We start from the raw sequence: 12521 nt of genomic DNA, 5'->3' as shown, positions 1-12521 counted from the left end.
AATTACCTCTTTAACAATTTTATATATTTTTTTAATTTTAGTTTAAATTGGTACATGTTGGAAATTATTTGTATCAACCGTCTATTAAACGTTAACAGATTTATATTAATTATTAATACCTACTTTTTATTGAAACACACATAAACAAAAATTAAAAATTTATCTAACATCTTACTTTTATATATATTGTCTTAAAATAATTTAAAAAAAACTACTTCAATTAGACGAAAATGATGAAGACGTAATAATGTTACATCCAGATTAGATGTTCATTTGCTATCGTTGTAAACTAACGCAATATTTTTAAAATGCTTACATCAAATAAAAATGTGTTTATTTTACAAGCTTAATCATATTCAAAATAATACGTTAATATTTTGGATTATAAAGCATATTGTACATACCTAAATAAAAAATCCCGCCAATTTCCTTGTCTAAGACGAAATTAAATATCACTTGTATTTTTAATTATGTATGTAATTGCTGAAACGATATTTTGACTTAAAATTTTGTATATAAAAATCACTGTTATTTACGAAGCAAGTGCGTATACACAAGAACTGAACACAACCGCAACCGTTCGTACCAATCCGTTGATTTGATTGATAAACAAACTTCCGATCTCAGCAGCGCGCGCATTAAAGTGTTGCCCACAATTGAGTTGTCAACGTCTTAGAATTTTTGTATTTTTGTTAAGGTACCTAATCGATAACCTAAAATTATGTTTAAATAAGAAACACACTGAAACTTGTCTTAAATTCAGTTTAAATGTAAAATTAAGTGGAAAAGGCGTTTTACTTGGTAATCACTTAAGTACAACAAAGAAAAATACCGAATATAAAAACCTTACGCACCATATTAATTACTACACTGCAAAAATAATATTGCTGATAGATCAATTTAATAATTGGTTATAAAAATAACTTTATCTAACGTATAAAAACCACGATTACAAATATTGTTAGTAAATAATATGTCTGATGTAAATTTGTGTCTTTAATTGGCATGCATATCATAAATATTTGTGTGATTTTTTTAATGGTACTATTGTATATGTATACTACCGTATAAAAACCGGCTCTAAATAGATAAACAAAAATTTTCACTAATTAATAAAGAAATGAATAAAACTTTTTGTTTGCAGTATTTTCCTCCACATATTCGATTTTATATCTAGCAACATTGCCAACAATATAATCGAATGATTTTTTTCGTGACTTTGACGTTGACATTTAATGTATCTGTCTAGACGTGATCGCCAGGGTTCCGAATATTTATAAAAATATTCAAAAAATACAAAAAATTGTTTAAAATACATTAAAAAAATGGGTTACAAATTCCTTAAGCTTGCAACTTCATCAGTAAAGGTTTGTCTAACACATTTTCATTATCATTTAAACATTTCTATTAGTGGGCCAAAATGTTATGCAACGACTTGGTATCCAACTATTTTAGAGAATTTTATCGAAAAATTGTGTTAATTAGGATATTTTAATAAGTCATCTTTAGTTTTTTGGTTCATTAGATATTTACATAAATCATCCTGAAATCGACCTTCAACATGTGACCGCCTGTCAAACTCATACATGTTTCGTTATTTCTTGTTATGTATATCAAATTATAAGTCTGATAGGTTATTGTTATATTTTAATAAATAAAAAAATATTTTCTTTTTATTTACATTGTAACAAGAGAGACAGCTTATGTTAATATATGCGGGTATAATTTGTTGCTATGTTATAGGGTGGAAATTTACGAATCGCTACAAGACACTATGCCACCACTCACGAAGCTGACCTTGTTGTAATCGGTTCGGGCCCTGGCGGTTATGTTGCTGCAATCAAAGCTGCCCAATTGGGTATGAAGGTAAAGATTTATTCCATACAAATTATACAATAATACCTCGTTTAAAATGAAACCAGTACAATAAGCTAGTTTTACAGTAGCACTCAAAATCAGTGCTACTGTAAAACTGGCTCAATGTATACACTAACTGGTGCCACTGAGCCTAAGCAGTCCATGGCAGGGTAATGCTACACTTCTGCTATACTGCATTGTTTAATAATATTTACATGAATAGTCAAAGAAAATATTTTCATCCTAAGGTACTATTTACAGTTATTGATAATATTGCAGCAATGTATTTTATTTTCCAGACAATATCTGTAGAGAAAGATCCAACTCTAGGCGGAACTTGCCTGAATGTTGGTTGCATTCCATCCAAAGCTCTGCTGCACAACTCACATTTGTATCATATGGCTAAACATGACTTCAAGCATCGCGGTATTGAAGTTGGAAATGTTTCCTTCAACTTTGATGCAATGATGAAATACAAAGTTAATTCAGTAAAAGCATTGACAGGCGGTATTGCTATGCTTTTCCAAAAGAACAAGGTAAGTTTCTTATCAAATATCTTTAGTTGGCTTGTTAATTATCCTTCTATAGATGATCTTTAATGCTAAAAATATAATTTTTAATGTGTTCAATCAAAAAAGATCTATGAGGCTTATTAAATTGAAAAATTAGGTTATGTCAGCAGCCATACAGATGTTAGATAATACTATCAAGGCAGTTACACTTTGCAAATCACCATGTTTACTACTAATCTCTGGCAACACTTGTAATTCTACATATTTTAATGTTTGCATGTTTACCATCAAAGATATTATGTATAATTTGAACCATAAATAAGCACTTCAACAAGTTAAAATGTTATAATCATGTAGGTATAATATGTTATTTTTAGGTACAACTTGTTAGAGGTGTGGGATCAATTGTTGCCCCCAACAAAGTTGAGGTGAAGGGAGACAAAGGTGTTGAGACAATTAACACCAAAAACATTCTTATCGCTACTGGCTCTGAAGTTACACCATTCCCCGGAGTTACTGTAAGTTTATTTACTTGTTATTAATTGTACCATTACAGTCAAACCTGAAAAGCCAGAAACCTTTATAAGCGAAAGTCATTGTCTAGACCAGTGGTTCCCAAACTTATTTTGTCTACTGCCGACTTTGAGAATAAATATTTTTTTAGCGCCCCCATATTTTCACATAATTAAAATCCACTATACTTTCAAATTAAATTAATTAATTATTTTGACCTATATACATGTATATTAACGGAGAATTGTTAACGAAACTATAACCCGCAACTTGAGACCTGCAGTGCCTACAAGGGGGCGTTATCACCCACTTTGGGAAAGACTGGTCTAGTCCTAACTGAAGATTGCTAAAGTGCAAAACTGTAAGAGTGACAAAAAATTATTATGGTCCCTTGAATTCATGCTTATTCAGGTAATATTTTAACTCCTTGTTGTGTCACCTTTTTTACTTTGGTTTCTAAAAACAAATCTTCATCAGCTCACTATATATCCTCACTGAGCATACATCATAAATAAAAACATGTTTTACATAATTCATAGTTAAAACTGTCTTTGGCAATATGCCATTATTCCCTTTCCATAACATTATATCAATATTTGATCATCCAATCTTTTACTTAACAAAGTAAAGTTCATCGGAAAGAAAATTCTTGTTGAAATTCTTGGTATGAAAATATGAAATGTAAAAATGAAATACATTTGTTGAAATATGATTACAATTCTATTCATATACATTCTTTTAATTTATTGTTTACATAAATTAGTGTTTCAATGCAACAATATGTACATTGTTATTCATATATTTTGGTTGCAAAAATGTTGTGAAAAATTATTTTCAATTATGATATCCATAAACACATTACCACATCACTAAAGATTTATATAAGTAACATTCATTTTATTCATTTACTGTTAATTTTGTTGTTGTACTGAAATGGAAGGTTGTGACTAGATTTTTATTAAAATGCAGGCTGTTTAATGAGATTTTTAGAATATAAAGTATTAGATACTGTCCTCAAAATTGTAGAATTTGCTTCCTCACCTTACTTATTAAGATGCTGTCTACTTATACTACATTGTCTTATTTGAATCCAAATGTATGGTCGAACCTGGAAGTGACAGCAATATTTCTCGCTTATAAAGGTATCTTCCAACCCTAGTTTCTCGCTTTCGGAGGTTGTCTGTCGGACTGAACAATTACTATTGCTTTCTCACTTATCCATATTTGCCTATATTTAAAACTAGCTGACGCCCGCGACTCCTATGCGATAATAAAAACAAACTGAATAAGTAGCCTACGTATTTTTCCAGAGTATGTTCTACATCTATACAAAATTTCAGCGAGATCCATGCAGCCGTTCCGGAGATACCTTCAAACACCCATCCATCTATCCACCCATTTAAACATTCGTATTTATAATATTAGTAAGATGTTTAAACCAATAAATAATTTGCAGTTTGACGAGAAACAAATCATAACATCAACGGGAGCACTCTCTCTGCCATCAGTACCTAAGAAAATGTTGGTGATTGGTGCCGGAGTCATTGGCCTTGAGCTGGGTTCAGTTTATCAAAGACTTGGTGCTGAAGTTGTTGCGGTAGAGTTCCTTGAATCTATCGGAGGTAATAAAAACTCTCAGTATAAAATTTTTTGTATAAAATGTAATATTAATGTGCTTAATTTGCATTTATTTCAATGAACAAATACATTTGTTCTAAAGATAGGTAAATATCAACTTAACAGATGAATAGTCATAAAAATAATGACTTGGCTCATGACAGCTAATTTTATATTATAATATTACTAGCTGTTGACCGCGAATCTGTCCGCGACAAATTAAAAGAAAAAAACTTAATTAGTAGCCTCTGTATTCTTCCAGACTATGTTCTACATCTGTACGGAATTTCAACGAGATCCATGCAGCTGTTCTGTACATACCTTTAAACAAACATCCATCCATCCAAACATTTACATTTAGTTATTTATTTGTTTGTTTTATAACATTTACATAATATGTATGCTATGTTTTATGTATGAATTATATTTCTTATTTCTATTCATATCTGCAATTTAAATATAATCTCTTATCAAGATAAAGTATCGTAAATCAGTGAATGTGTGCTCTCACATATCTTTTTAATATAGTACAAAACAAAAAATGTACATTAATCATCGGTCTTATTAAAAAAAAATATTTACAACAGAATTACCAATATAACTAGCTGTAGCCCGAGACTATGCCCGCGAGGAATAACTTAATAAGTACCTTATGTCTTCTTCCAGACAATGTTCTACTTTTTTGCCTAATTTCATCAAGGTCTGTTTAGAAATTCCGCAGACTTCTTCCATCCATCTAAACCTAATATGATAAATACTAAGTTCTATAATGGACATTGTTCCAGGTGTGGGCATTGACGGAGAAGTGTCTAAAACGTTACAGAAAATCCTCGTCAAAGAAGGTATGAAGTTCAAGCTCGGCACTAAAGTAATGGGTGTCAGGAAGGAAGGTAGCGGTGTCAAGGTTGATGTAGAGGCGGCTAAAGGTGGAAATAAGGAAACGGTAATTTTACGTATAACTGTAACACGCATAGTCGTTAAGGTAACACTCAGTTTAGCCGTTAAATATTAATTGACTGATTGATATTAGATGCATATATGTTTCACGGAAGATTTGAGGTTAAGGTTGAATGTTATCAGGTTATCTTACTTGACATAAACAACAAATATGAAATTGAGGTCATATTATTTTAAGAGTATAGAAATCTTATTTGAATTCTTACGATGACATTTTTACTGAAAATTTTATGCAATGACTAGCTGCTCACGCGACTTCGTCTACGTGATATACGTCTTTGTGTAGCATTTTAATTATTGAGGACAATTAGTTTACTTAACATTACAACAAAATATATTGAATTTAAAAATGATTCGCATAAACATATTGTAATTTATAGAAATAGAAAATAGAAATTCTATTGATTTTACTATTTAATATATTAGAGCCATAGTTTTGTTTATTTTTAAAATTAAGGTTAGTGTACAGAGTTTAAATAAAAAAGTAGAACTTGAATAGCAAAAATTGTACGTACTGTTATTTTGTTCATGGCTAGTGCACTCCTAGGCCCCGAGATACAGGCTCAGCCTAGTTCGGGGTCTGCAAGATACTTCACTGTATATTATTCTAACGTGTTTTTGTGAAATAAATTTATTCTTATTCTTAAAAAGACATAGAAACTACTCCGAAATTACTAATTTCAAAAATGTAAATTTCTAGCTAAAATTGTTAAACCTCCTTAAACAGTTATATAAATTATAAGTTAGTTAAGGTTATATAAAAGATATTTTGTTTGTCAGTTGGATTGCGACGTGGTGCTGATATCTATCGGTCGACGACCCTACACGAAGGGTCTGGGCTTGGAGAAGGTGGGCATCGCGCTGGACGACCGCGGCCGTGTGCCTGTCAATAACAAATTCCAGACCACCATTCCCGGGTAACTATCTCATAGACATTACTAAGTGCCCACTAAGGCTTGAACAGGATGTTACGTAAAATCTTCGAAAAGAGATTTTGGTCGCCTGAAAAAAAAACCTGTCTGCCAAGATCTTCGTTAAAAAGATCACTTCCACTTTCAAGATCCGGAGCAAATTTATATATTTCATATGTAGTCGCTATGCCTGTACTGACTGAATAGGTTTCTTTCAAACTGTTCATGTTTCTTAATATAATATTATAAAATGAGTCTTGATTAAACATACTATTATATATGAAATTAAAGTATTTTCAACTTTTTTTTTTTTGTAGAATTTACGCAATCGGCGACTGCATCCACGGCCCCATGTTGGCTCACAAAGCTGAGGATGAAGGCATTGTGTGCGTTGAAGGAATTAAGGTACGAATAAAAAAATATGTATTTATAAATAAAGAAAAAGGACAAGAAGAAAAAACTAAACTCTTCAATTTGTGTTAGTAATTTTCCAAACAAAAAAGTGGCACTTAAATATTTGAATTTAATATATTTTTTGAATGAAATTATAATAATTAATTTTCAGGGCATGCCGGTACACTTCAACTACGACGCCATTCCATCAGTTATCTACACATCGCCTGAAGTGGGCTGGGTCGGAAAATCTGAGGAGGATCTTAAGAAAGAGGTAACATATGAGAAAAATATTTACGTGCAAACAAACTCATCATGGGGGTCGCTAGGGGGAGGAGAAGGCAGCCACCCCACCTCCTACTCCCTCTTGAGAATTGAAAATGTAAATCAACTTCGAACAAGATCATATTAACTTAACCTAGATCCTGTAGTGTAATTTTTTTTAATTTTTGTATATGTAGATAAATGGAATGTCGCCTATCTATTTTTTACAAATCTATGTTTTTTGGACGATAATATATAATATTGTTTTGTTGATGACAGGGCAGGGCGTACAAAGTGGGCAAGTTCCCCTTCCTGGCGAACTCTCGCGCGAAGACAAACGGCGAGCCCGACGGCTTCGTCAAAGTGCTCGCTGACAAGGCCACCGACGTCATCCTCGGCACACACATCATCGGACCCGTATGATATTTTATATTTCTTTATGATCAGCAGTTGCACTTGACTTTAGTTATTTTTTATTTAGCTTTTTTTTTAATATAGCGTGGACGGAATTAAAAAAAAACTTAATTAGTAGCCTAGTAGCCTATATGTCCTGCCAGACTATGTTCTACATGTATACAAAATTTCATAGAGATCCATGCAGTGTTCCAGAGAGATACCTTCAAATAAACATACATCCATCGTTTTAAGAACTTGATTGTAAATGTTGCGCATGCGCAGGGCGGCGGCGAGCTGATCAACGAAGCGGTGTTAGCGCAGGAGTACGGCGCCGCAGCTGAAGATGTCGCCCGCGTCTGTCACGCGCATCCAGTTAGTATATATTTTTGTACCTATTTCTTTCTAACAACCGGAACCAACTGAATAAATAACATATTTTGTATGAGAGCGTCGATGGCTCAGGGGTTCATTTGTAATCTGCAAGTCCTGGGTTCGAATCCCGTCATGTACCAATGTGATTTTCGATTTACATATATACATTTATCCGACGTTCTTACGGTGAAAGAAAAGATCATAATGCAATCTGCACATATGAGAAAAATTTAAACTCACCCCCTGACTTAGTGTAGGCTTGGAACCCCTCAGTGGGGGCGTATAGTGAGCTAACGACGATGTTTAATCCGTGTACAATAATGCTAAAAAAATTGAGAAATTAATAAATTATTACTTTTTTTACAGACTTGTGCAGAGGCGCTCCGTGAAGCAAACTTGGCCGCGTACTTCGGGAAACCGATAAACTTCTAAAATGAGGTCATGTGATGACACCACGCCATATTACAAGCCGGTCGTAGTGTGACATATTTAGGAATCTTGTCTGAATCTGATGTGAATAAAAATTTTAATTTATTTAGTAACCGTATTACAGTCACCGATTTATTTTGTCCATTATTTATTAAACAATAATTCCAAATAACTCATTATTTGGTATTCAAAGATTCGCCACACAAGTTCAAAACGTCTTGCAGTTTACTGCATTGTATATTGTTGTATTTAATTTCTGTTGTACATAAGTTATAAAAATAAATGATATGTTAAACTGACAGGTTTTTTATTTAATCTGTGTAAGTTACCTGCGCTTTGAAAGAAAAAAATAATTATTCTCGTTATATAACCATGAAATACTCGAAACACATTGTGCCTTTGTTTTTTCAAGAAAAGTTTTAGTTTTTAGTCTTCAATTACCTTGGAAAAGAAACATGTTTATTAAAAAAAACGTTTATTAAGTAAAATTGACACTTATAATACTAATTACATAAAATACACGTAAAGCGTTTAGTTAGCTGCAAACAAATCACAGATTAAAAACATATTTCGATCTAAAAGATTGTATATAATATAATGCTTTGTAGATTATACAAATAGTAAGAATAGAGAGAAAATAAATTCGGGTTAGTTGTATAACAAAATAATCTAAAGCTATTGACTAGAACAAAAAACATGTTAACAAAGAATAAAAAATAGCAACCAGTTTCATTAACTATCATTCTTAATAGAAAATCGGCATAAAAAATAACGAGACAAAATTGTAAAATGTGCTAATAACATTAAAGTTAGATATATTCAACTAAAACAAAAAAACGTTGATCTTATATAACTATTGGCAAGAGAACCTAATTAAAAAACAAAACTTCCATTATTTGTTCAAATCATGGCAGGGTACAGAAGTTGTGTTTACATACATCAGTAACATCCTACACAAAAAAAAAATTATTATAGTGCTACGAATTTATCTGGCCCGGTGAGTGACGCTGTTATGAGAATATGCTGAAAATGACATACGTGACAGCTACAATGCGACAAACATTTTTTTTAACATTGATATTTTCACTTATACCCACCGGGTCAGACAAGTTTGACTGTCTATAAGCACATTGTGTCAACTTGTAAAAAAAAATTGTCTTCAAAACAATGTAATATAGGTTATTCATCGCTACAAATCAAAATGTTGCATACTTGGGCGTCGCCAAAAGAGAGGAGGACAACTTTCCCGCTTGAAGAATCGACAAATTGTAAAATAGATATATAATCTACAAAATAAGTACTAGGTATGTAACATACATTCAATATATATCAACCTAGATAACTCAAAACTTACTTGTCGGTACTAAATCTACATAAACGTCGGCGACGCCCACAACATGAGTTTGTTTTGTTGCGTTTTGCAATCATATGTCAAATTATAACAGATCTTTTTGTTTACAATCAGACGATTTACGTTTAACAGATGAAATTCAGATATCAATTGAGTTGTTTATATATAAAATACACGTTGATACGAGAATAAAGTCTCCTACTATTTACATTGCATTATGTAAAATATATTTAAATACTGAATACATTGTCTTACAGACTAATATGATTGTGTATTTCCACTAAATATCTGTAGGTAATATTATCCCTTTCATTCTGTTCGTAAAAACAGGGACAATATACATAATTATACAGTAGTTAGGGCAGTGGAAACCCACGCTTAGAGAAGTCAATTCCAATACAAACATTTAGTTCTAATATCTACTACAAGACGCCCTGTATTCAATCTTAACTACGTAGGCAATTATTATTCAAGGTAAATATAATGAAGAGTCTACATTACCTCTTGTTAAGTTCTCTACTAAATTCGCAAGAATAATTTTAATGGATTAATGGATCAATACATATATTGACATACAAATAATGAAATTTGCTTCCCAAGTCAAGCGAATACAAAATGGCACCTTAACAGCTATAATTTGATACCTTTATATATTACTATGAAGGTTTTCGACCTATAGATCGACAAATATATCTGGCCTGATGAGACAGATTAGGTTAAATTAAAAAATAATTTGATAAAAAAATGACAAAACAGCAATGACGAGTTTTATGACAATTTGTTTTACGTTGACAAGATGGCGCTGTCCTGCTATTTTAATTTAGTGTCATTTATGCTCACCGGGCCAGAAAAGTTGGTCGATCTACATTGAGCGTATAAGAAATTTTACCGAAATGGGTAGGGAAAAAATGTCCTCGATTGTACGTTAATTTTGATCAAACGAAATTTCTCATATAATCAATTCAACCCCAAGAATCGAGTACTTGACTGCACATATTCAAATAGAATTTTGGTGTGAATATTTTGCTGTATTGCATACAATCATTTGAGTACATCAACGCAGCGGCCATTGTTGGAGGATGAGATTCCATATATTTGACCAATACTTTCTCAAATTCTTGAATAGATAAATCATTATCTATATAAAAATCTTTTGATATACGAAAACAAACTTCCCATAGTTCATTATCGATTGGAAAAATACTTATACATTTGTCTATAACATCTGCAGCTTTAACTGAAATATTATTCTCATTTTGTGTTACATTTTGTTGTATCGTTTTAAAATAACTGGATTCATCACAACAACAAGGTAAAGCTTGATAAATATTATTTTCCATGACAGGAAACACTTCTTCATTTAATATAGACATCGATATATCCTTGATTCTTTTAGATATTGTGTTAGTTATTAAAATCTTCATTTCATCCTTTTTTATGGCACTTATTTCTTCATTCTGATGGGTGATGTAAAGTTGATCGTTCGGTATAACATGTTTCAAAGACTTTAGTAACATATCGAGACAGTTTGAGTACATTTTGCTATGATAAGAGAATTTGGCAGCCATATTTGGGTTGTCTACCAACACTTGCTGATTGATCCAGGGTTGGAGGAGAAGTATAATATCATCAGGCCAGGATTTCTTCTTGAAGTCATTGATGTTGAGTAATGGATTGGGTACGGGTTCAATGGGTTTGCGGCGCAATACATCAACGTCGAAGGGGAACATGATATCGAGGCGGTCCAGCGGCTGGAACAGGAACTTGTTGCTGTTGCGGCTCGCGGGGATCTTTATGACCCGTTTCGTTGTCTTCATCATTATAACACGATTGTTCGGTTTCTCGTTATTCACCTGAAAAGTTAAATTTTATTAAGTTCATTTTAAGCTAAAAGATTTTATGACATTTTGACATGCTCACTGCCACAGTCTTACGAGTTCACTTTCATACGATAATACCATAGTGGCATGGAAAGTGTTAAATGATTGAAGAATATTTTAGTTTTATTGACTAACCTATGAATTATATACTTATTTTATTTATTTATTTTGAACAGTAAAAAATAATCTTACTAATATTATAAATGCGAATGTTTGGATGTATGGATTGATGGATGTTAGAAGGTGTCTCCAGAACGGCAGCATGGATCTCACTGAAATTTGGCATGGATCTAGACTATAGTCTGGAAGAACGCACATGTTACTTACATGATATATAAACACGGCTAAACACTCACGTATATACGTACGGTGGCGGCACCGACTAGTTTATATATCAGTTTAATATAATGTCTCACGAAAGTTTGAATAATTTAATGTTACTTACATGTTTGCTCATATTGCCGGTCGCGTAGATCCTGACATCATCATCAATGTATATGGTAAAGTCACCACCGCATGCCACCAGCGCTTTGGTGACATTGCCATCATCAGTGTCCGGTGTCCGGCTGCTCTTATTATTGTCAGGCTGAGCCTCCGGACGGGTTTTCACTTCCGTAGGTATCACAACTTGCTTTCGATTGCCGCTGCCTGGAAAAAAAGAAAAAATATAAATTTATTCTTATTTCTAGTAGTATTTTAAATGAAGAACTCGACTATAAAATTAGATACCTAATTGTCCGTCAAAGTTCAAGCCCCACGTATAAACAGCGCCCGTGTGGTCAAGTATGCACGAGTGATGCCATCCCGCGGACAACTGGAATACATAGTCAAATTAAATATTATTTGTATTACAAGTGTTTAACATATTTTGTAGTTTGTTCGTTTGCTAATTTATCACACATAAAAAAATCCAATATGATTTTCATGTAAATTGAAAGTGATATCGAGAACATTTAACGTGTCGAGCCTACCTGCACGATACGTCCGCGTACATTCCTTGTATCGACCAGCTGGGGCAGCAGATGCGGGTCGGGGGTGACGGCGGCTGGAGCGGGGGCGGGGGCGGGGG

The 12521-nt window shown here is 32.8% G+C and overlaps 3 protein-coding genes across 3 annotated transcripts in view; 1 reads left to right on the top strand and 2 right to left on the bottom strand.

The window, feature by feature from the left end:
* The window catches only part of LOC106125392 (protein FAM107B), a 39125-nt gene extending 38483 nt beyond the window's left edge, over window positions 1-642 (bottom strand). The window contains exon 1 of the mRNA XM_013322574.1: window positions 405-642. The gene's annotated coding sequence lies outside the window, so the exon portion shown is untranslated. The remainder of the gene's footprint in view (window positions 1-404) is intronic.
* Window positions 643-1213: 571 nt separating this feature from the next.
* DLDH (dihydrolipoamide dehydrogenase) lies at window positions 1214-8520 on the top strand. Its single transcript, XM_013322713.1, has 12 exons — window positions 1214-1367; window positions 1744-1866; window positions 2157-2393; window positions 2747-2887; window positions 4339-4504; window positions 5285-5442; window positions 6237-6373; window positions 6685-6772; window positions 6933-7034; window positions 7304-7441; window positions 7703-7792; window positions 8159-8520. The coding sequence occupies exons 1-12, from the start codon at window positions 1326-1328 to the stop codon at window positions 8222-8224; spliced, it is 1488 nt and encodes a 495-aa protein (XP_013178167.1). The 5' UTR covers window positions 1214-1325; the 3' UTR covers window positions 8225-8520.
* A 244-nt stretch (window positions 8521-8764) lies between these two features.
* Window positions 8765-12521, bottom strand: part of ca (RCC1 and BTB domain containing protein claret) — an 11248-nt gene continuing 7491 nt past the window's right edge. The window contains exons 16-19 of the mRNA XM_013322601.1: window positions 12424-12506; window positions 12182-12266; window positions 11898-12100; window positions 8765-11425 (exon numbers count right to left, since the gene is read on the bottom strand). Coding sequence (XP_013178055.1) covers window positions 10535-11425; window positions 11898-12100; window positions 12182-12266; window positions 12424-12506 — 1262 coding nt within the window. The 3' untranslated portion in view covers window positions 8765-10534. The remainder of the gene's footprint in view (window positions 11426-11897; window positions 12101-12181; window positions 12267-12423; window positions 12507-12521) is intronic.

The sequence above is a fragment of the Papilio xuthus genome, unplaced genomic scaffold (assembly GCF_000836235.2).
Source record: "Papilio xuthus unplaced genomic scaffold, Pxut_1.1 DF825928.1, whole genome shotgun sequence".
In the NCBI taxonomy this organism is placed as follows: Eukaryota; Metazoa; Arthropoda; class Insecta; order Lepidoptera; family Papilionidae; genus Papilio; species Papilio xuthus.
Note: the sequence above shows the minus strand (reverse complement) of the source record. Positions and strands in the feature narration are given on the sequence as shown.

Coding starts and splice junctions, on each gene's coding strand:
- DLDH (XM_013322713.1), top strand. CDS start 1,326: ATGGGTTACAAATTCCTTAAGCTTGCAACTTCATCAGTAAAG. Junction 1,867..2,156: donor CTGCCCAATTGGGTATGAAG/GTAAAGATTTAT, acceptor TTTATTTTCCAG/ACAATATCTGTAGAGAAAGA. Junction 2,394..2,746: donor TGCTTTTCCAAAAGAACAAG/GTAAGTTTCTTA, acceptor TGTTATTTTTAG/GTACAACTTGTTAGAGGTGT.